General features: G+C 37.3%; 1 protein-coding gene across 13 annotated transcripts in view; it reads left to right on the top strand.

Moving 5' to 3' along the window:
• The window catches only part of KLHL32 (kelch like family member 32), a 243,931-nt gene that overhangs the window by 192,496 nt on the left and 26,132 nt on the right, over window positions 1-25,303 (top strand). For 10 of the 13 annotated variants that reach the window (XM_032339003.1, XM_032339000.1, XM_032338998.1 and 7 more), the window contains 3 exons: window positions 8,607-8,665; window positions 11,938-12,130; window positions 13,836-13,930. In XM_032339003.1, the coding sequence (XP_032194894.1) occupies window positions 8,607-8,665; window positions 11,938-12,130; window positions 13,836-13,930 (347 nt within the window). Of the gene's footprint in view, window positions 1-8,606; window positions 8,666-10,526; window positions 10,954-11,937; window positions 12,131-13,835; window positions 13,931-25,303 lie in introns of those variants that run through there. The other 3 variants (XM_032339005.1, XM_032339004.1, XM_032339010.1) reach the window with 3 other exon arrangements.

Raw genomic sequence — 25,303 nt, 5'->3', positions numbered from 1 at the left:
CCATGGCCCTCAGACTCAGAGACAAGACCTTTTCTTCTTTTCTTTCTTTCTTTTTTTTTTTTCAGAGCAAATATCAGCAAGGAGGGTCTCGCAGCAAGTCAGCTGAGAGGAGATGAGGCAGCGAAGAGCGGGAGGAGTCAGATGGTCAAGAGGTGGGCTGGAAAGGGGCCAGCGCAGAAGCTTGGGAGGAACTATTAGCAAGTAGAGTGAAGAGAAGGGTTCTGGGGAAGGAGCATGAGAATGTGGGATGGTCAAGGTTAGAGGAGGAGTGTTAAAGGAAATCAAAAGTGAAAAGGAAGGGGCTTGCTGAGAGGTGTCCAATACTGCTGGGACCTTAAGGTCCAGAATATTTATTTTCTCTGCAACTTTCGATCAGGGACCTATTGATAGCTTCAGTGAAAGTAGCTATAGGGGAGTAGAAGAAAGTAAAAGCAAGAATGCAGTGGTTTAGGGTGTGAAAGAAAAGTGAGGAAGTAGAAAGTGCATGATTAGACCAGAAATACCAAGATACCATCTAAACTTATCTTCCTGAATCCGAGCTTACCAGATAGCTTTGTGATTATTATGCTTTGCCTATTGGGAAGGGATGTGCTGTTTCTAGGAACACACATATTTCAGCCCATCTCACAACCATATTTTTTCATTGTAAATTAACAAATAGCATTTTGGGTTTAGAAAGAAAAAAAGGAGAGTAGGAAGGAAAGAAAAAGGTGGAAGTTTGGCTGAGAGAAGAGAGAGTAGCTAAAGGAGGAAAGCCAGCCCACTGTTTAAAGAGGGAACTTTTTAAAAGAATGCAAGTTCATTAAGCGAATTGGTAGATAAGGGAAAGAAGAGAACAAAACTGAAGGTGAAGGGTTTGGGGCATTCTTTGGTTAGTAAAAGCTGAAAGCATCCTCCTAGGTACCAGGAATGGAGCTAAGTCCATGGGATACCATAATGACAATAGGCATAGGGTTTCAAATAGGCAGGAGGTGTTTGGAGAGGAGTTTAGTCTTGGACAGGACAAGGGGGACCCATCAAGTGCTAAGCCTGGAGGGCAGGAGACGATGCTAGATGTGGACTTAGGTAAGCTCCCAGATGAGGGTCAGGGACCTGACGAGGTTCCTTATCCATGGAATCAAGTGAGAGACAGAGTCGTCTGTTGAGGTTGTGCTATGTCGGGACTAGGGAGACAGTCTGAGGGAAGTGGACCCGGGGAAGAAAGAAGCCTCTGAGAGAAAGCAGAGGGAACCGACATGTTTTTAAAAAATTAAGTGTCAGAGCTCATACTAAGGTTGGAAACAGCAAAACTGTGGTGGCCCAGTTTGTAAATTTGTCTTTTTTTTTTTTTTTTTTTTTAGTGGTACTCACCAAAGAATTGGAGAGGTCAGGTCCTTGGATTCAGTCAAGATGGAAGGTTTTTAGGGTGTGAATAATCCAAAGGACCCTAGTAGAAGGGGTTCAGCTTGTTGGGTTAGGTGAATGTCAAGGGCTTAAGGGAGGGAGAGGGAGAAGAAAGTGTGTTCCTCAAGAAAGTCCACGAGAGAGTGTCTGTTTGTTGCCCCTGGAGGCAGTTACTGTGTGAGGAAGCTGCCTGCCTGCTAGAGGTTTGGAGCTTGAAAACCTGGCAGGTCCACTTAGTTCTTAGGGACCTGGTGTACCCATAAGAATGAAATCTTCATTATTGCTTTAAATTCTTAAAACCAGCTGTCTTCAGTGGTTACTTTTTGCTCCTTTCTTTTTACGTTGGCCCCAGCCTTTACTATTTTCCATCTGGAAAAAGATTAAAACAAAACCAGTACGGTAGTGTCCTGAGATGAAGCCAAACAGAAATGACCCCTTCTATAATGCTTTTAGAAGAGCCAGGTGACTGAAAGAGTGAATAAATAAATAAAAATCAAACATGAAAGAGCTAAATGGTGTGAAGAAAGCAATAAGATCACCTATATTTTCCAAAATATCAACAAAGGTTTCACCCTAAACGGACTTCCCTTTACTCTGAAGAAGCAGCACTTGGTTTACCCTCACATTTCTGCTCACGAGATGAGGTGTAAAGGTGTTAAATGATGTTCATAGATCCCACAGCTGGTATTTGACAGAGTTGGAATTTGATCTCTATGTCTCTGGTCTTTGAAAACCATGCTTTCCCTGCAAAACCGTACAATGCAGTTGTTTATCACTCCAACGAATGTCTCAAAAACAGCTGTTTAACACTGTAAAAAGAGTTCCCAAATGACAAGACTGAAAGTCAACAATATACTTAAGGATGGTCATAGAAAATCGTACCTGGAGACTTGTTTAGATCCACGATCACTTGATTTTCTCTTAATTGTTTAACTGACCACTTTTCTCAGGGCACAGAGTTGAGCCACGTAACGTCTTCCTTTTTGTGGAGAGAACAGCCTTTGTTTAGGTGATTGTTTGTGTCTGACCGGATGGATCTAAAAAGAGGTAGAATAAGGTGGGAGCTGAATTGCTTTACCTAAGAGTATGGGACATAGGTCATTTTCCTTTGTTCCCAAGAGGAGAGAAAGTTAAAGCTGTATCACGGAAGTGGGCAATCGCTGAAGAATTTGGTTGATGACAGGAGGGAGAGAAAAGATCCAACAAGAACATAGCAAACCAGGACACTAGAGACAGGTAGCTTGCTTGGAACCTGCAGAAATCTTTGGAGGCAGGATTTCATCTTTCTGTAGAATGAGGAATGGGACAGAGAATTTTTCTGAGATTTTAAAGGGCAGATGCCACTTGCATTGTGGTGGATTTTGTCTTCATTTGTCGTTGCACCTATTTTAAATAATACATGGCCCATTCTTTACATGTTTTGCATCGCAAGTTTGTATCTGTTCACTCTAGGTGACATAAGTATAATTTATAAATTTATATTTTCAAGTGCATCATCCTTTATTTGTAGGTATTTTGTAAATTTGAGAATTTCTTTACGGATTTTGAGTCTATTAATTACCCATCCATTTGTGTGGGTTCCTCAAGTGTGACAGAAATAATATGGGTAGTAGTTTTAATTTAATGCATGGATTAAGTATGCTCCTATTCAAGATGCTAATTCAGTAGATACATTCTTGGCTTTGATGGTTTATGTAGTGTTATAAACACTAAAAATATGGACAGTCTAATGTGTAAAAATAGACAATAAAAGTTTTTTTATTATAAGTTTTATTTATTATAAATATTCCCATGGTGTCCCTTTTTTTAAGGATTAGTCACAAGTTTGGCTTTATTTAAAAAATGACTAATGTGAACTCACACCTAATGCCAGTCATTCTTTTGATAATTATATAATTAGTGTGTAGTTTTCTCGTTTTGAGAATTAAAGCATACTTATGGAGGAGAAGCTTTAAACTATTAAAGGAAAAAGTCTTTGATACCTTATAAACCAGCTGGTCATTCTAGTTATTAGAAAAAAATAAATCTATTTCAGACTACAAAATTCATTTATTAATTCAAAATTCTATACTTCATTATATTTGTTATTTTTTTAAATATTTCCTACATGCTCATTTGTACTTTTTATGGCAATGATAAGAAGTTTCTATAAATAAATTACTACAGCACTATAGTAAACTTCCTCTGTGGGTCACTTGCAATGCTCCGCATTCTGGGTTATATAAAACCTGTGAGAGAGATGTTGTCATCTCCAGTTTGTGTATGAGGAGTTTCAGCTGGCCTGTGTTAAGTGCTCCCGTGAGATGAGTCATAAAGGAGCCTGTGTGGGGTGATGCCACAGCCTGTCCTGAAGCTTGCCCCCTAGCCTAGTGTACAGCTGACCACGGCAGGCTTCCAGGAGAGCTGAGAACTTGAGGTGGTTTTCCACAATCCTGAATTGGCTGGCAGAGTTCCAGAGTGTCTTCCCAGAGAGCATGGACATGTTTGGTTCTTTGTATCCTGCTCCATCCTTGTAAGGGTCCTAGTGCTGTATTACGTACACAGGCTTCCACTAAAGAGTGTAGTATAGGACGGTCCATCAACAGATGTATTTTCTGTCCTCAAAAAAAAAATAAAAAAAAAATTGCAGAGCCACCAGACTTGACCTACCCTGACCAATGTAGATTGAGAGCTGTTTTCCTAAACACTATTATGTAGACCTTGTCAGCCTTGACCAGTCGTTGCTTGTGAGCACAGTGAGTTTGGGAGTCAGTGAACACCAGTCGTGGAGACAGAAGTCACTTGCTTGGCAGTCACCTGTCATCCTTTCTCCCATACGCAGTCATCCATTTGTCACCACGTTTTGTGAAAAGCTGAACAGGGAAGCTTCAGAAAAATGCTTTGCTCTCGTCTCGATGATAGAACGCATTTCTCATCGCTGGTAGCACGGTGGTAACTTTTCATTCCTTCTGGCAGTTTTTAAAGACTTATTTGACTTTGGGGGAACCTGCAGCATATCTTAAAGTCACAGTTCAAAAGTAGAAGACGGGGGGGGGAAAAAAGTGTAAGACAGGGTTGTTCATTTTCCATTTTGGCTGAAAAGTCTTAACTTCTACCGTGGCACTTCAAAGTTCTGGAAAACTTGGCTTTAAAAAGGGATGCTGATACGAGATGGCATACTTAATGACAAATGTATCTATAGAAAGCTGTTAAGATGCAGATTATCCCCCCCTGGGGTGGGGGAGGGAGATCAAAACTGCCAATCTGTAAAATGTACTCGATCGAGGGAGGCATCGACTCTATCTTCGCAAGTGCTCTGATTGCAGGGGACAGTATAGCAGCATGTGGCATCATAACCCAGAGCAGGCAAATCAGCTTGATGACTTTCAAAGCCAGGAATACTGCTGCAGGCAAGGGTACTCCAGTCTAGGAGAAATTAAAACATATAGAGACTGTTATTAATTCCATATCTATTTTTGTATAGTCAAATCTGTATGCAAATCCTTAGCATCTCATTTCCGCAGATTAATCTAAAAGTGAAGAGTGTTATGTGAAGAGAATGTAATGATAAAGCTTGGCAAATAACACTGCGAAAGAAACCGGGGCCGCCAACTTGGATGCTTTCTTTAAAATTTATTTTTTTGTGCTGAGAACAAAAGGTTTTTATTTATATGATCGTTTGTAAATTATTTCAAAGGGGGAAAGCAATAGAAGCAATTTCAAGGGTTTTCCCTTGCAGTCCTGACTTGGTAGAAGTTACAGTGCTAGGTTTTTTAGGCACCTCCTGTGGTTTAACATTCCAGAAGTAATCAACCAAATAACTAACTCGGATTTTTATTTTTTCTTCCACCTAGTAACCTATCTCATTTCTAAACATTGTCATGGGAGTGAAAATTTGTATGTAAGGGTAAGAAATCTAATTACGACCTGCAGATTTGGGAGGGGGGGAGGAAACTATTATGAATGCATCTGTAGAAGAGAGCAAATAATAATTCTGAAGAGCATGAAGATAAATTGTATGCCCTGCCTAGGAGAGAGGATGTAATAGCTATATTTGAATCCATTGGTTGTACATTTAATCTATAATGGGCAGAGTCTGATACCTATAGTGGTGTAAATATTTTCAAATAGTGTTATAAACAGATAGTTTACTGCAGTAGATATTAATTCTGTTCCATCTTTCTAAAACGAGGAGAGAAACTGTCGAAGTTTTGAAGCAATGGGTGAGAGATTGACCTTCTGCTCTCTCTCATTTGGAGAAATGATTATAGGCAAGCTGGACATTCATCTGGTGCTTATGGCCCAGATCAAAAGCACTTGGCAATCTTTTTCACCCTGAAGACTTGTGTGGTCTCAATAGATTTGATTATTCTTGTGTAGTTATGCTGAGAAAGAATGATTGGACATTCAGTTTTTAATCAGATAAAAGAAAAGGAAGGTTGGGAGGAAAAAACAAACATACCTCTGTGTTTATTTGGACATACATTTTGACTCTATGTAGGCATTTCAACCTCAGCTTGCTTAAGTGTATTTTCTTTTCCTTTTATTTTATTTTAAAATGAGACATTCAATAGGAAATGCAGAGAAGACTTTCTTTGAGGGCAGGAAGCTCATTTCTCTCTGTTCTTTGTGGATTTACTCTGCAGATAAAGCTTTCATTGAGCTTAAAAGTAGTTGCAGGCTTCAGAGAGAATTAAAAAAAAAAAAAAAAGCCCTCCAGTTAATAAAAGCCATAGTCAATTATATGAAAGAAATAATCTCCTTATTGTGATTGCATGAGAGAGTAATGATTGGCCTGAACAGGTTCCCTTCCCTTTATGTAGCCATTGGTATTGATTGATTATTCGGCTCAGTTAAGGACTGTGCACAAATCCTATGGATTCTCGTTGATGTGATTCCTGGCCACCGGAGTTGATGGAGGTGACCGATCCAAAGTACTGGAACTGTCAAAGCAAAAATTATATGGGACAAAGTTAAGCAGATAAGGAAGACTTTGTTCAAGGCTATTGCAATAGGGGAGGGAGACCAGAATGTAGTCTGAAATGAATTCTGCTGAAGATGAGGCAGGAGGGTTTTCAAACACTGAGCTTTTCTCACTGAGAAAAGTACTGAAGGAGTTTTGGGGTAAAGGTTGATCAGTGTGATGTATTGAGCACATTCAGTTACCCCTGATTTTGTAACTGTTTTTCTCTGTGATTAGACCAAGTGTATTTGCTGATTGGCATCCAGAAAAGTGAGGCTCCTCCCTTTCTTCAGAGAGACTGGGAGACAGATTATCTTCCATGATGATTACGTTTCAATGGGATGGTTCCTGGGGCTTTGAGGAAGTTATTCTCAGGTTGTAAAGCTGCGTAAAGCTTCTTAAATGATTTCTATCTCATGGAAGCAGAGAAAGAATTTACAGATTTTCTAAAGTGCAAGAAAAGGGATGTCAGAGGCCAAGAAGACAGAGAGAGGGCTAGCTAAAGTTTAGTCAAACTGAGAAAAACGTTACAGCTGTTTTGGTCATTATTGTAACAGTACATACTTTTTGAATTCAAACAATTTCAACAGGAAACACCTTTGGTCTGACTCAGTTTTAGATCTTCATTGTAAAATTGGCTGCTTCTTTGTGATACTTACTAAAATGTTACTCATTTTATTTATTTTTATTTTTTAAATTTAATTTTATTTTTTCAGTGTTCCAAGATTGTTCATGCATCACACCCAGTGCTCCATGCAATACGTGCCCTCCTTAACAGCCACCTCCAGACGCCCCTCCTCTCCCGCCCCCGCCAAACCCTCAGTTTGTTTCTCAGAGTCCACAGTCTCTCATGTTTCATCTCCCCCTCTGATTTCCCCCAATTCACTTTTCCTTTCCTTCTCCTAATGTCCTCCATGTTATTCCTTATGCTCCACAAGTAAGTGAAACCCTATGATAATTGACTCTCTCTGCTTGGCTTATTTCACTCAGCATAATCTCTTCCAGTCCCGTCCATGTTGATACAAAAGTTGGGTATTCATCCTTTCTGATGGAGGCATAACACTCCATTGTATATATGGACCAATAAATGTTACTCATTTTAAACGAGCATTAGATACTATTTCTTAAGAGATTTTGGGGGGAGGTAATAGGTTTGCTCTCGTATTCTTGTTTATTTTATTACCTAACATTTACTATCTCCTAGTGTTATTTTCTTGTAGGGCTTTTTTTAATGTGTTTTTTAGTTCTCCCATCTGATGGTAAAAATTAAAAAGATCAGTGATTTCTGGGTTTTACAGGGCTCAGTGTACACCACAAACGTGATACTAAGTATGAGGACAGATAGGAAAACTTTGTTAGAATTGTAATGATATTTTAGTGGTTCTTGATTAAGCAGAAGGTCTTGAGACTTTGGATCTAAGCAATTGTCAGGAGGCTTTGGAAGAGTTGATGACACGGAGTACATGCAATGCTGTCGGATATGGTCACCCTTTGTCTCATGTGGCTTATCAGGCACTTGAAATGTGGCTAATCTGGATTGAGATGGGCTGTGTCAAACAGACATTGGATTTTGGAGACCATATGAAAAAAAGAATATAAAGTATCTCCAGAATTTTTCTATTAACTATGCATAGAAATGATAATATTTGTTAAATAAAATATATATTGAGTTTACTTTCACTGTTTCTTTAGTGAAACTTAGTGTTTCATGTGGCTACTGGAAAATTTAAAATTGCATATGTGACTCACATTGGGGGCTCTTGTTATATTCTTTTGGACAGCTCTGGTTCTAGATTTCTTTGGATAAGTCATGTCTTTTCTTAGATGTGGTTTCTCCAAAGAGATATCAAGATATCACTGTGTTGGCGTACAGAAGGTTAGAGCTGTAAAAATTGCCAGTTTAGCTAAGGACAGGAATTTCCCGTATAATTCTGTCGCAGGCATACATTGTGTGGAGATTTGTCTATGTGTGATGTTCATTCCCACTCCCTGCCATTCTTTGCCCCTCATTCTGGCCATGCAGAGCGGCTTGCCAGAACTGGGGCCTCTTGGTAATCTCAGCATACTTGTTGCTTGCTCTCAACTGGATTGCTTCAGAAATGTTTCTTGAAAATGAAACTGCTTCAACAATAAGCTTCTTAATTATGTCATGGGTTCACCACGAGGGTATACAAACAGATCCTCAGCAGTAGCTAATTTTCCTTTAATTGTATCTCATTCTTATGTTGGAATATCTTATTTCGTATTCATGAAAGCTCTAACACATGTTAATCCGTTACAGGTGGGGTAACTAACACAGCACAGTATCAGAACAGACTAATGGTGTATGAACCTAACCAGGTAAGAATCATATAAGAAAAACTCATTACCTTAATTAAAATGAATTTTAGAAGATTTCCACAGTAATTAGTAGTTGAAATGCCAAGTCTGTACATACGCATGCATCTTCAACTTGTGTAGAGAAAAGGAAGCATCTGGATAAACTGCCTTTTGGTTGCCTCCTCACAAAATTTCAGCTCCTTTAGTTTTATGTGATACACGATGCTTAACTCTTTCAGAGTTTTGCATAATGTAGAAAAAAGGGGCGATAGGCTGATGAGTTAAATGCCCCTTATTCCCATTATCTCAAGTGGCTATTCATATTCAGAGGGATCCAAAGAAAGGATTTTGATTGACCTGTTGTATGTCCTTTCAGAAGGCATGTCATTCTAAGAGGGGAACATGCTTATCGTTTCATTACTCCCAAATAAAATAATAACTTTTACTTAACTCAGTGTAGGCAGAATGTCTTTGAGGGGTGTCAAGGACAAGTCTGAAGTAGAAGTATCTGGAAAGTGTGAGGATGTTTCTCATCTGATAGCTAGTGCCTGAGCTGGAAGCATTCTGATGGTGTCTGTGCCTTGTTCTGCCCACTTGCCATCCACACTCAGTGAGTTTTTTGTCCCCCAGAAAAGAACAATTTTTATTCTCTTTTCCTTCTACCAAAATGTCTGTGGCCTTGGCACATGTTTTCAGGACTTTACCGTTTCTATGATTTTGGTAATGTAAATATTTTTCGTGATTATGACAGTCTTCCAAAATGATTTGATCTGGGAATTTAATATTCATCAGCTGGAGATAATGGAACATGAAACAACAGGTTGGCTTTGGCAGCCTGGGTCAGGGTCGGCCACGAAATGTGTGTCCTGATGACCTTAGTCGATCTGGTGTCTTTTTATTTCAACCTCATTTGATTCCGAATTTAACGAAGGTGTTTCTCTCTTTGCAAGTGTGTTTCCTGATGTATTAGAAGCTGTAGATTTCAGGGACCACATGTCCATGGGCCAGGTGTCTCAAGAGGGATCATTAATTTGCAGTTGCTTGAGTTCGGTGCACACGTGGTTAAAAAGGAAGAAGGTGTTAACATTTCTCAAATGAGTTCTGTTTCATGTTTGCACACACATGCTCTTTTTAAAAATTCTGCTGGCATATTGTTTACGGTGGGTACTGGCAAACATCACATCTGCTTGCATCTTGCTCAGAATCTCAATAACTCTATCATTCAGCCCTGGTGCTTATTTCTCTTCTAGGTCTTTGTGGAGAGTCGATAATGCCTGCCATCTGCCACAGAGCACATCGCTACCTGCCAACAGGCAGGCTGGGGTGACCTCTGCTTCCCCACTACTGATTAGTATTCACACGCTAGCTTATTAGGAGTGACCCCACCAGGCCTCTCTGTTTCTTTGCCTTTGCAGTGCTTGGCGGCTCACCTGGCAGGCACGGCAGTGAAGGAAGCTAAAGATATAATCAGGGGATGTAGGCAGGCTTTACAATCCAGATGGCGTCCACAGTCCTGTGGCAGGGGACTGGACTGCTAATGCAAACGTTGATTCCTAATACCAGAACGGGTTGCCTCCTAGAAAGCACCTAAGGAAGGCACCATCAGAGTTTTGAGTTAAATCCACTCATGTAAAATGTATCAAAGATACTTCTTTACAGAGTATCTGAAAGAAAGGTGTGGCTATCTTATTAAAGAGGACTTTTGATTGGAAAGAGATTCTTATGACACCTGTAAAAAGGGGGAGCAGATAGGTGCAAGCCTTTCAAACTGTACAAACCACTCTTTTTTTAAGTCTATCTTTAAAAGAGAAATTAGAAATGAGCTAGGAGATACGCCTTTAGTGAATGGACCTTTAGTGACTATTTCCTTATTCTTTTACAGCTTTGTGAACTGGTGAAACTCTTTGTATTAAAAACATCATATGTTCTTTCTATCGAAATCCAAATTTTTCTTGGCAAAAGGAATCTGCGTTCCTCCTGTAGGTTAGTGTTTATATACAAAGGAAATGGTTAGATTTACTTACCTGTCCATTGCTTAGTTAAGGCTTAAAATTAAGGTCGTATTTGATTTTCATCTAATTTTGCATTTTAAATTAGATTTTTGAAAGAAGCCATATTGAAGAGGAGTTGAGCATTGTCTTTCTCATTAGTGAGAGTGACCTACAACCAAACAGTGGAGGTTTCACCATTCCTAAAGTTGTTTAAAATTTGGCCTTCTGCCAAAACAAATGTATGCCTAGAAATAACTTTTCCCAGTTTGGTAGACAATATGATTATAAATATGTTAAAAGGGATTAGGCAGGGCCGCCTGGGTGGCTCAGTGGGTTAATCCTCTGCCTTCAGCTTAGGTCATGATCTCAGGGTCCTGGGATTGAGCCCCACATCAGGCTCTCTGCTCAGCAGGGAGCCTGCTTCCCCCTTCTCTCTCTGCCTGCCTCTGCCTACTTGTGATCTCTGTCTATCAAATAAATAAATAAAATCTTAAAAAAAAAAAAAAAGGGACTAGGCAGCGTGAGACTTTGTTGTGACACCAGATCTTTGCTCTTCTATTGATCTTGGGAGGTTAATTTTGGAAAGAATAGCAGAATCAGAATCACCCTAGCCCTAGCTTATGTAGAGGCCTTGGGTAACCAGTGATTACTATCACAATAATTTTTTAAAGTGTGTGGTTATTGGACATTATGTGGCGCTCTTCTAAATGTTGTGTATTAACTGATTTAATCATCACAACAAGCTTTCAGGTACAGTATGACTCTCCCCACTTTACAGATGAGGAAATAGGCACATAGAGGTTAAGTACTTTGCTCAAGGTCACACAAAGGTTATAAACTCAGGCATCCTGGATCCAGAGCCTGTTTTCTTAAATCATTACACCTAAAAAAAAAAAAAAAAAAATTACACCTAGCCATGTGCTTTCACTCAAGCAATTTGCATGAGTAAGTTCTCTCAATTGGGTGAGGGAACCATCATGAAAATTTCTATATTCTCATGTGCTCCCCTTATAAAATGCAAATATCCTATAAAATGCAACCCAAACAAGAGGAAATGCCTTTGTACATTGCAAAATACAGCTGGAATATATGGTTCTTCTATATATAAAATATGGTTCTTCTATAATTGTTTTCAGGCAAGAAGCCTGTACCTTTCAAAATATGTAAGCAACATTCTAGTAGAATGGAATAGACAAAGCAGAGTCCCAGCTCTTAACGAGGCACTGCTGTTTTCTGCTTCAGAGGTCTGCTGTTAACAGAGTCCATCTGAATTTATTTATTTATTTATTTATTTTTTCTCAGAATAAATGGATAAGCCGCAGCCCTATGTTGCAGAGAAGGGTCTACCATTCCATGGCTGCTGTTCAAAGAAAGCTTTATGTTCTTGGAGGCAATGACTTGGACTACAACAACGACCGGATCCTTGTGCGGCATATAGATTCTTACGACATAGACACTGACCAGTGGACGCGTTGTAATTTCAACCTGTTGACTGGCAAGTACTTTTGACTAAGTAAATCAGGAAAGGTAGAGGTTCAAGAAATAGCCACTCTTGTTTTCTTACACATCTTCAGTGCCTCCCTATCTTCAGTGCATGATGGCAGAACAACTTGTGTTCATTAACCGGAAAGATTTGTCTCTTGACATTATTTGTCTTACAAAATGTGACTCAGTCAAATGGCTGAGCTAGTTTCTCAGGGTCTCTGTTACCTTCGTGCATCTTCTCACTTGGCTGAGAGAGGTCTGTCAGGTCCTTTCTTGTCAATAAATATGCACGTAGGAACTTTGAGATGATTAGGAGGAACGGGGGAATTGATAACTTTACAGAAGCAACATATTTCTTTTCTTTTCACTTCTAGTCCTCTTTTATTTATTTTGAGGTCAGGCATCTGGTCTTCATTGTTTGTTACTGTCAGGTACGATTTCTGGCTGTATTCTCCTCTAACAACTAAATTTTAGAGCAGTTCTGTGCATAGGGGTTTGGTGGTGGTTCCGGCCACAGAGCAGTTCAAGCATTACCCAGGGCAACACTAGGTATGGACCCTCCTGATCCCAAAAGGGAATAAAAGGAAAGCAGTGAAAAATGTACCCATAAAGTTTCTTTATGGAGTTGAAAACTTTCTCTCCCTTGTCAGCGTACATTGTAAACGTTCACAGGTGACCAGATCCCTTCTAAGCTGCTCTACCAAATAGGAAATTCACACGCTCAACATGGTGGGCTGGACTGGCCCCTGAGGACATCTTCGTATGCTGAGTGGGGCGCTCGGCCCCTCAGAGCTGCTGCTGGGGAGGCAACAGCAAATGCGGACCCAGTGTGAGGGGGTTAGATGCTTTGTGCAGAGCTCCTGTTTTTGTGAAAATGATCTTTAAGGCCTACCTACAAGTACTTAACCCTCTCCGAGCTTCTGTGGTGACACCTTAGTCCCTCCGTCCCTGGATCTGCGATTCTGTCCGCTGTAGGATCTGGCTTATTTATTACCACAGTCAATCCGGTGTCAGCCTATCAATAAAAAGAGACTCTCTTACTCTCAGATGGCCTCCAGGAAAGAATAGGTGGTAGTTATTCTGTCTTCTTTTTTTAAATGGGAGAGGAAGCTTTCATTATTCTGGCGTGTCAGTATCTAGAGACTACCCGGGCTGGTCCCAGATCGGGAACTTTAATATAGTCTTAAACGGTTGTGTATGTAAAGAAAGGGAGGCTAGTAACTTTATCAATCTTTTCTGTCATTTGCCTTCATTTGGAGGACACTTGGGGCCTGGCGGCTTTATTGACTTCTTGGGGTTGCAGCTGTTACTTTACAAATGTAAGCGCTTGCTTTAAAAGCATTTATGGAGCTGTTTTGCATTTTGAAAATATAACTTGTTTCCACCGGCTGAAGGTAATTGGCATAAAATGGAGCGTAGAACTCTTATTTTGTTATTGCTTATTATTGCTGTATTTAATGCTATATTTACCCACTTGGCTGGCGAATAAGTGTTTTGGCTTGGTTCTGACCTGACACAGATTCATTCTCTGTGAACGAGTGGTTAATTCTTCCCTCTGAGTACTGGGAGGCGGTGATTAGTTGCCACAGAAATCCTGTGGAGTATACAAGTGTGCCACAGGGGGAACTTGTATCCTTCAGTGGCAAAAGGGTTAATTAAGACATGCAAGGAAATGGATTTATTTTTTTCTTTTTATTCAATTCTCTTTACTTTAGGCCAAAATGAATCTGGAGTTGCTGTCCATAATGAGAGAATATATTTAGTTGGTGGATATTCGATTTGGACAAATGAGCCTCTGGCTTGTATCCAGGTGAGTGGTTGAAGTTCCTTTTGAAGTTTGTTCAAGCGGTTCAGTGAGGTCACTTTGTGCAGTGCTGCTACTGAAGGAAGAGCTGTGTACATGTAGGAAAAGGTTTGAATTCCCTTTGTGCAGCGACACTAAACTTCATCCTGCTTCCTAAAAATGACACCTAAGAAATGATGGAGCCCTAGTGAAAATAAAGATGGGGGGGAGCTTTGAAAATCTATATGATTAATGAATAAATAAATAACATAAAAATAAAAAATAAAATATATATGATACCATCCTGGAAATGGGGAAAGTGGGATAACTTTCTTTTTCTCATAAACCAAAAAAAAAAAAAAAAAAAAAAAATCTAGAAAGTTTTAGCAGTAATACCATCACGCTCCCAAAACTTTACAAACGCCTCCTTCCCACACAGTTGCTTTATTTTTTGTACCACAATTTGTTCATTCCAGAAAGTCCCACCTACGAAGGTGTTCTTCCTTCCTGGCAGAAATTGGGAGCAGTAGGGGTTTATGATTAGTCTGATGGAGAGAGCCTGTGCCCCCAGACAATAGCCTTGGCACAGCAGCCTGTGAGGAGCACAGGTGAGGCAGGTGCCAGCTGAGCTTTTCAGAACAGTGATAGCTTTTGTTGATACACGTATTCAAGGTCTTATTATTTTATTTTTTACAACTGTTACCATAGTTGTTCCTCTGTTTTACGGGCTCTCTGATAATGTGTTGACATATAGTAGGCCTGATTTACCCCTTGATCTCCAGAAAAATCTATCCTTAAAATTACCATTATTATCTAACCTCACCTTTAGGGAAGATTTTTTTAACCACTGCTTCATTATTTTTAATGTCACAGTACTATTCAAGATTTTAATTTTTTCTTCAGTCACATCTCATAAGGTATATATATATTCTCAAAAACTTTTCCATGTTATCCCAGTTTTCAAAATTGTTGGCATAGGGCACCTGGGTGGTTCAGTTGGTTAAGCGACGGCCTTTGGCTCAGATCATGATTCCAGAGTCCTGATATCAAGTCCCACATTGGGCTCCCCTGCTCTGTGGGGAGCCTGCTTCTCTCTTTCCCCCTGATTATGCATGCTCTCTCTCTCTGTCAAATAAATAAATAAAATCTAAAAAAAAAAAATGCTACCATATAGTTGTTTTGTTACCACTTAGTTATATCCCCTATTGTTTTCATAATATTGATTATTTTTTCTTCTCTTGATTTCTCTTGCCAGAGGTTTGTCTGGGTATTTAATATACTTCTCTTAACTAGATCTAAATCTGCAAGGATAGCCTAAGTATGAAAGGATAGCCTAAGTATGAACAACATAATAAACAAGCTGGCCCTAATGGATGTGAGCTCTGGATTCAGTAAGATAGAGTGGGGTTTTTTTAAGTTTATTGAGATATTATTAACATTTAATATTGTATTATTAATTCAAGGTATACAAAAAATGTTATATATGTATATATTGCTAATTGATTACCAAAGTAAGTTTAGTTGACATCCATAACCCGACATAGTTACAGAAGTTTTTTCTGTTTGTGATGAGAACTTTTAAAATCTATTCTCTTAGCAACTTCCAAATATTTAATGCAGTATGGTTAATTGTCGTCACTGTGCTGTACATTACATCCCCAGGATTTATTTTTCTTATAAGTGGAGGTTTGTATCTTCTTTTTTATTGAATTATATGTGTAATACAATACAACAGTAGCTTCAGGTATATAGCATAGTGATTCAGCAAGTCTATACATTGTGTTGTGCTCACCACGGTGCTAACTACCATGTGTCACCATACAACGTGAGGCGAACGTGATAACCACTACACTACGGAAACTCCATACAATGTTATTACAGTATCATTGACTGTATTCCCTCTGCTGTGCCTTTTATCCCTGTGACTGCATAGTCCATAACTGGAAGACTGTATGTCCCATTTCCCTTCACCCATTTGCACATTCCACTCATCCACCTTCCCTCTGGAAACTATCAGTTTGTTCTTTGTATTTGTAAGTCCCTTTCTTGCTTTGTTTTGTTTTTTTTTTTTAGATTCTACATATAAGTGAAATCATATGGTATATGTCTTTCTCGGACTTATTTCACTTAGCATAATGTTCTCTAGGTCCATCCATAATGTCACAAATCGCAAGATCTCATTTTTTATGACTAATATTCCATTTTAGATAGATAGATAGATAGATAGATATAGATATATGATGATTAGGGATGTTGAGCATTTTTTCATGTGTCTATTGGCCATATATACATCTTTGTTGGAAAAATGTCTGTTCAGGTTCTTCACCCACTCATTTTTTTAATCAAATTTTTTGCTGTTTTTTGATGTTGAGCTGTGTAAGTTCTTTACATATTTTGCATATTAAGTCCTGTCAGATATATCATTTGCAAATATCTTTTTCCATTCACTGGGTTGCATTTCCATTTTGTTGATGGTTTCCTTCACTGTGCAAAAGCTCTTTTTTTTGGTATAGTCACAATAGTTTATTTTTACTTTTGTTTCCTTTGCTTGAGAAAACATATATATAAAAAAAAGTTGTTAAGGCCAGTGTCTAAAGAGATTACTGCTTATGTTTTCTTTTTCTTTTTTTTTTTTTAAATTAACATGTAATGTATTGTTCTGCCTATGTTTTCTTTTAGGAGTTTATGGTTTCAGGTCACACATTTAGGTCTTTAGTGCATTTTGAATTTATTTTTGTGTGTGTGAGGTAAGTGGCCCAGGTTCGTTCATTTTGCATGTAGCTGTCCAGTTTTCCCAACACCATTTATTGAAGAGACTGTCTTTTCTGCATTGTATGTTCTTGTCTCCTTTGTCATAGATTAATTGACCTTGTGAATGTGAGTTTATTTCTGGATTTTCTATCCTTTTGCATTGATCCATGTATCTATTTTTGTGACACTACCTACTGTTTTGACTACTGTAGCTTTATAGTATATTTTGAAATTTAGAAGTGTGCTACTTCCAGTTTTGTTCTTCCTTTGTAAAATTGCTTTTGCTGTTAGAGGTCTTCTGTGGGGTTCCATACAAATTTTAGTATTCTTGGTCTACTTCTGTGAATAATGCTGTTGGTTTTTTGATAGGACTGCATTGAATCTATAGATTGCTTTGGGCAATATAGACATTTTAATGATCTCAATTCTTCCAATCCATTAACATGGTGTATCTTTCCATTTGTTTATGATACCATCATTCTTCTTTATTAGTATTTTATAGTTTTCAGAGTACAGGTCTTGTATCTTTTTGGTTAAGTTTATTTCTAGATATTTTATTCCTTTTTGTTTAATTGTTAATGGAATTGTCTGCTTAATTTCTGTTCTGCTACTTTATTATTGGTGTCTAGAAATGCCAAAAATTTTTGTGTATTTATTTTGTATTTTGTGACCCTAATGAATTCATTGATCAGTTTTAATAGTTTTTTGGTAGAGTCTTTAGAGTTTTCTATGTATGGTATCATGTCATCTGCAAATAGAGACAGCTTAAATTCTTTCTTACCAACTTGGATGCCTTTTATTTCTTTTCTAATTGCTGTGTCTAGGGCTTTGATTCTTATGTTGAATAGAAGTGACAAGAGTAGACATCCTTGTTTTGATTCTGATCAAGAGGAAAAGTTATCAGTTTTTCCACATTGAGATTGATGTTAACTGTGGGTTTGTAATATATGGCTTTTATTATGTTGAGGTATGTTCTCTCTAAATTCACTTTGTTGAGAGTTTTTATCATGAAAGGATGTTGAATTTTGTCAAATGCTTGTTCTGCATCTATTGAGATAATCATATGATTTTTAATCCTTCATCTTGTTAATGTGGTGTATCATGATGATTGATTTGCAAATACTGAATCATCCATGCATCCCCAGAATAAATCCCTCTTGATTATGATAAATCTTTTTTTATTGTATTGCTGAATTCGGTTTGCTAATCTTTTAGTGAGTTTTTTTTTTTTTTTTTTTAAGATTTGCTTATTTGAGAGAGAAAGAGAAAAAGGGGGTGTGGAGTGGGACAGAGGGAGAGGAAGAGAGATCTCCAGCAGACTCCACACTGAGTGCAGAGCCCAACAAAGGGCTCAGTCCCATGACCCTGAGATTGTGACCTGAGCTGAAACCAAGAGTTAGGTGCTCAACCAGCTGAGCCACCCAGGCACTCCATCTTTTGTTGAGAGGTATCATGGATATTGGCCTGTAGTTTTCTTTCTTTGTACTGTCTTTGTCTGGTTTTGGTATCAGGATAATGCTGGCCTTCTAGAATATATTTGGAAGTTTTCATTCCTCTTCTACTTTTAAGAATAGTTTGAAGAGATTAGTGAATAACGATTCTTTAAATGTTTGGTAGAAGTCACTTGTAAACTCATATGCTCTTTTACTACTTGTGCATTTTAACCTTCATTTAGCTTTATTAATGATTACCCTACTGCCTTTCTGTATACCTATTGCATTTTTTTTCCTTTCATAGTTTTATTCTATTTATGGCCTCTTCCACTTAAGTCCTTTTAATGTTTCTTATAAGGGGGGTTTGGTGGTGAAGAACTCTTAACTTCTGTTTGTCTGGGAAACTGTCTCATCTCAATTTTGAATGGTAACCTTGCCAGGTGGAGTATTCTTGGTTGTAGGTTTTTTTTCTTTTCAGTACTTTGAATCTATCATGTTACTCTCTTACTGCCTACAAATTTTCTACTGAAAAGTCAACTGATAGCCTTCTAATGTTTTCCTTTTACATAAATAGTTGCTTCTGCCTACCTGTTTTGAAAATTTGCTGTTTATTTTAAATCTTTGATATTTTAATTATTATGTATCCTGGTACTGACCTCTTTGGGTTCATCTCATTTTTTGTGTTGCGTGGGCTTGAATATGTTTCCTTCTTCAGGTTAAGGAAGTATTCAACTATTGTGTCTTTTTAAAAGTTATTTATTTATTTATTTATTTATTTATTGACGATTTTATTTACTTATTTGACAGAGAAAGAGAGATCACAAGTAGGCAGGAGGCAGGCAGAGAGAGAGGGGGAAGCAGGCTCCCTGCTGAGCAGAGAGCCTGATATGGGACTAGATCCCAGGACCCTGAGATCATGACCCGAGCTGAAGGCAGAGGCTTAACCCACTGAGCCACCCAGGCGCCCCTTGTGTCTTTTAAGAAAAGATTCCTGCCCCCTTTCTATTCTCTTCTTCTTTGGGATCCCTGTAAGGCGAATATTTATTTGTTCATTTGAAGGTGTCTCCAAGATCTCTTAACTATTCTCGCTTTTTGAAATTCTTTTTTCTTTCTGCTGCTCATCTTGAGTGCTTCCCGCTAACCTGTCTACCAGAATGCTGATCTATCGTGCATCTACTAATCTACTGTTGATTTCCTTTAGTATATACTTCATTTCAGTTATTCTTCAATTCTCATTGGTTCTTTTTTATATTTTTTATTTATTGAAGTTCTTACTGAGTTTAACCATTCTTCTTTCTGTCCAGGGAGCATTTTTATTACCATTATTTTGAACTCCATATCAGGTAGATTGGCTATCTCTATTCTATACAGTTAGTTTTCTGAAGTTTTGTCTTATTCTTTGATTTGGAGCATATTCTTCTGCCTCTTCATTTTGATCGACTTTCTGTATTTGTTGTTTTGAATTAGGCAGAATAGTTACTTCTAAACTTGAAGGAATGGTCTTGTGTATGCTTGTGCTCTGTGTAGACTGTGTGTGACTGGTAATTTTAGCTAGCTGGATGGAGTTCAGCTGATGGGGCTGGGAGTTCCAGGGCCTTCTATGCAGGGCTTGCCTTGTTGAGACGGTCTAAGCTGAGATGGGCCTGGGTCAGGGCATTCCTGGGAGATTCTGCCGAGGGAGGCATGGCTCAAACTGCAGTGTGTGCGTGCTGGGGAGTCTGAGTGCGCTCCTCACAGAGAATGTTTTGACAGTATAGCTGAAGCCGAAGGGGATGAAAGTTGGGGTGTCCCAGAGTGCTCCACACAGGGGTGCCCTTGTAGGGTGGCTGGAGCCAAGGCAGATGCAGTTGGTGACCTGGAGCAGCTGGAGCCTAGGTAAGGCGTGTGGGGTATCCTCGTAGGTCATCTGGAAGTGGTTTGGGCCGAGTGTTCTGCAGTGATCTGTCCCCGTGTCACCTTGGTGAGGTGGTTAGAGGGGTAAGGAGTGCTGACTAAGGATGTCTTAGTATGTGCTGCACTAGGACTGCCTTGGTCAGCTGGGGCTGGTATGGGCTAGGGGCCCCGGGCTCACTGAGGCAGTATGCCGGCTAGAGGTCCCAGACACTGCTTCTGACCACTCTGTCAGATGAGATGATACAGTACTTATCTTTTTCTGCCTCATTTCACTTATCATAATGCGGTCATGGTCCCAGATTACCTTCTTTTTTATGGCCAGGTATTATTCTGTTGTACGTGTGTGTGCACACATGTGTGTATGATCACATTTTCTTTATCCATTCATTCATTGATAGACATTTAGATTGTTTCTATGTTTCTATGTCTTGGCTGTTATAAATAATGCTGTAGTGAACATGGGGACACAGATTTCTTTTCAAGACAATGGTTTCATTTCCTTTAGATATATACCTAGAAGCGGAATTCTGGATCATATGGTAGTTTTATTTTTAGTTTTTTGAGGAAACCTCCATACTGTTTTCTATAGTGGCTGTACCAACTTGTGTTTCTCCCAGTGGTGTATTAGGGTTTCCTTTTCTCTATATCCTCACCAAAACTTACTTCTTGTCTTTTGAATGACAGCTGTTCTAACAGGTGTGAGGCAACATCTTATTGTGGCTTTGATTACTGTTTCCCTCATGATCAGTGATGTTTACCCATTCATGTGCCTGCTAGTCATTTTTATGTCTCTGGAAAAATGTCTCTTCAGAAACTCTGCTTTTTTTTAAGCAAACTTTTTCCCCCTGTGAGTTTTAGAAGTTCTTTATAGTGTTTTGGATATTAATCCCTTATCAAATGTATTCTCCTGTCTGGTAGTTTGTCTTTTTATTTTGATGACCGTTTCCTTTGATGTGTAGAAAAGTTTTAGTTTCAGGTAGTAGTCCTACATATTTATTTTTTCTTTTATTGCTTTTGCTTTTGATATTAAATCCAAAAAATCATAGCCAAGATCAATGACAAGGAGTTTACCTCTGTTTTCTTCTAAGACTTCTATGGTTTCATATCTTATGTTCAGTCTTTCATCCATTTTGAGTTGATTTTTTTGTGTATGGTGGAAGATAAATGTCCAGTTTCATCATTTTGTATGTGGTTGTCCAATGTGTCCAACACTTTTTATTGAGAAGACTGTTCTTTCTCTCATTTGTTTATTATTGGCTCCTTTGTCATAAATTAATTGACCGTATATGTGTGGCTTTATTTCTGGGCTCTCTCTTTGGGTCCATTGATCTATGTGTCTATTTCTATACTTCTACCATGCTTTTTTATTTACTATAACTTTGTAATATAGTTGAAATCAGAAAGTATGATGTCTCAAACTTAGTTCCACTTTCTCAAGATTGCTTTGAAAATTTGGGTTCATACAAAAAAATAACTCAAATACAAATTTGAGTTTTTTTTCTTTTTCTGTGAAAAATGCCGTTGGAATTATGATAGGGATTACATTGCTTTCAGTAGTATGAACATTTTAATAATATTAATTTTCCCAATCAAGGAGCAAAGCATAGCTTCTTATTTATTTGTGTCTTCTTCAGTTCTTTCACCAATGTCTGATAGTGTCCAGTGCACAGATCTTTCTCCTCCTTGGTTCACTTTATTCCTAGGCATTTTAATCTTTTTGCTACAATGAGAAATGGGATTGCTTTCTTATTTTCTCTTTCTGATAGTTTGCTGTTCATGTATAGAAATGCAATTGATTTTTGTGTATTTATTTTGTATCTTATATTCTTACTGAATTTATTAGCTCTCACAGTTTTTTTGGCAGAGTCAGAGTTTTCTACATATAATATCATGTCATCTGCAAATAAAGACCGTTTTATGTCTCCCTTTTTGATTCAGATGTTTTTTATTTCTTGTATAATTGCTTTGGCTAGGATTTCCAGTATAATGTTGAATAAAAGTGGCAAGAGTGGGAATACTTGTCAAGTTCCTAATCTTAAAGGAAAAGCTTTTAGCTCTTCACTGTTAATTGTGATGTTAGATGTGGTCTTGTTTTATATGGCTATTATTATGTTGAGGTAGGTTCTGTACATGCCCAGTTTTTTAAGAGTTTTTATCAGGAATGAATGTTGAATTTTCTCAAATGTGTTTTTTGCATCTATTAGATTATCATTTGATTTTTATTTTCATTTTGTTAATGTGGTGTATCACAGTGGTTGAATTGATGTGTTGAACCATCATTGTGTTGCTGGATATCAATCCCACTTGAACATAATATATAACACTTTCAAAAAAAATATATATATATATAACACTTTCAATGTATTGTTGAATGCAGTGTGCTAATATTTTCTTGAGTATTTTTGCATCTATATTCATTAGGGATATTGGACTATAATTTTCTCTAGTGTGCTTGTGTGGTTTTGGCATTAGGGTAATGCTAACCTTGTAAAACATATGTGGAAATGTTCCCTTTTATTTTTTAGGAGCAGTTAAGGATTGGTATTAATTCTCTTTTAAATATTTGGTGGAATTTGCCAATGAAGTATCTAATCCTGGGTATTTCTTTGTTGATTTTTGATTACTTCTCTTTATTAGTTCACTTATTATTCATTATTCATTTATTATTCATTCTCTTTATTAGTAAGTGCTCTGTTCAGATTTCCTATTTCTTCATGATTTAGTCATGTTGGGTTGTATATTTCTAGGAATCCATTTATTCTATGTTGTTGAATTTATGGTTGTATAATTGTAATAATAATTTTTTATGTTTCTTTGTATGGTATCAGCTGTAATGTTTCCACTTTTATCTCTAATTGTCCCTTCTCTTTGTTCCTTGGTAAGTCTAGCCACAGATTTTTCTATTTCGTTTATCTTTTCAAAAAAAGCAGCTCTTAAGTTTTACTGACCTTTGCTATTTTTAGTCCTTCTTTATTTTCATCCTAATCTTATCTTCTTACTTTGTTGTTCTTTTTTTAGATCGTTGGTCTGTAAAGTTAGATTTTTTTTTCTTAATTTAGGTATTTATCACTATGAGCTACACTCTTAGAACTGCTTTACCTACATCCCATAAGTTTTAGAATGCTTTGTTTCTGTTTTCATTTATGACAGTTTCTGATTTTCTTTGACCCACTGGTTTTTTAATAGCATGTTGTTTAAGCAAATATTTGAATTTTCCAGTTTTTCTTCTTGTAATTTCTAGTTTCATACCATCATGGTTGGAAAAGATGATTCATATGATTTCAACCTTCTTAAGTTTGTTAAGAATTGTTTTGTTTTCTGCTATGTGATCTGTCCTGGAGAATGTTCCAGGTTATATTTTTATTAAGTGTACATGGAAAATTTATAAAAACAAATCAGGTACTAAAATTAAGAAAGCATATTTCAAATATTAAGCATTGCATAAACTATAATCTGTAACTACAATACAATTAAGGTAAAACTTAACAAAAAGTTAAATAAATCCCTATATGTTTGGAAATAATTAAACACATTGCTATGTAATGTATGGGCCAAAGAAGACATCATGATGGAAGTTTAAAAAATAACCAGAACAGAGTGATAATGAAAATACATAGCAAAGTTTATGGGCTAGATATAGCTCAATAAGTTAGAAAATGAACCAAAAAATAACCTCAAAGTAGAAGGGGAGAGACAATAAGAACTGAGAGGAAACTACTGAACTAGAAGACAGTAACACAAGAGAAAAAATATTAAAGCCACATGTTAGTTCTTTTAAAAAGCATGAAATTTTTTAAAGCGTTTTAGTTAATTGAAGGGTGCCTTGTGTTACAAATTGGACCCTTTTTTGGGGGGATAACAGTTTTCTCTTAAGGAGTGTGTCTGATCTTCTATCTAAGCATTAATTAATCAGTCTTCACTGCCTTTAGGATTTCTTTTTGTTTTTACTTTTCAGAATTCTAAAAAATTCAACTGGGCAACAAGTAGTGCTCTGTAATACTGGAACCCTGGTTTTTAAGTAGCTTTGGGAGCCTTCATTTGACTACATGCACCATGGAAACAAGTTTGGCTTTATTACAAAGCCACACATTTAAAATATATGTATGGAACTATTTCTACTAAAGTATTAAAATAGCTCAGGAAATAGTAATCAAGTTAAAATGATAACTGGTCATATACAGTAATCAATTTCTCATGACTTTGGAGTGTTCCCAAACAAATTGTTCTTCAAAAGATGAGGAGGGTTTGTGTGTATATTTTAAACCATGGAACATACTCTAGAGTTGTCTCAGGATGAAGGTGATTCTGAAGGAGACAATTTGTAAATATTTTGGTCAAGAACTGTATTAGTGGAATGAATTTTACTTCTAAGATTGGACAATGTTCTAAATACTGATTTTATCAAAGTATTTTAACTCTAGTATAATTAACATACAGTTTTATATTAGTTTCAGGTTTACCATATAGTTTATATTAGTTTCAGGTTTACCATATACCAATTCTATTCATTACTCAGTGCTCACCATGGTAAGTGTACTGTCAATCCCCTTCGCATATTTCACCCATCCCCCTACCCACTTTGCCTCTGGTAATAATCAGTTCTCTAAGTTGAGAGTCTGTTTTTTTGGTTTGTCTTTTTTTTTTCTTTGTTGGTTTATTTTGTTTCTTAAATTCTATATGTGATTGAAATCATATGGTATTTTTCTCTGACTTATTCCACTTGTCATTATACTCTCTAGATCCACTGATGTTGTTGCAAATGGCAAGATTTCATTCTTTTTGTGGCTGAGTAATAGTTCATTCTGTATATATACCACACCTACTTTATCCATCTAAGAGTGGGCATTTATGCTCTTTCCATAATTTGGCTATTGTAAACCAGGCTGCAGTAAACACTGGGGTGCATATATCTTTTTAAATTGGTGTTTTTGTATTCTTTGTGTAAATACCCAGGAGTGGAATTACAGGATCATATGGTAATTCTCTTAATTTTTTTGAGGAACCTCCATACGGTTTTCTACAGTGGCTGCATAGCTTTGCATTCTCACTAACTGTGCACAGAGTACTTTTTCTTACATTCTCACCAAAAATTGTTTTTTTTTGTGTTTTTTATTTTAGGCTATATGACCTCACAGGTCATTCATATATATATATATATATATATATATATATATATATATGTCATTCATATATATATATATATATAAATATATATATATTTAGCTATATGACCTCACAGGTGTGATGTCACAGCTCATTGTGGTTTTGATTTGCATTTCCCTGTTTATGAGTAATGTTGAATGTCTTTTCATGTCTTTTGGTC

This window comes from Mustela erminea, chromosome 4, assembly GCF_009829155.1.
Source record: "Mustela erminea isolate mMusErm1 chromosome 4, mMusErm1.Pri, whole genome shotgun sequence".
Classification (NCBI taxonomy): domain Eukaryota; kingdom Metazoa; phylum Chordata; class Mammalia; order Carnivora; family Mustelidae; genus Mustela; species Mustela erminea.
The sequence above is the reverse complement of the archived record's forward strand: the minus strand, read 5'-3'. Positions and strand labels throughout refer to the sequence as shown.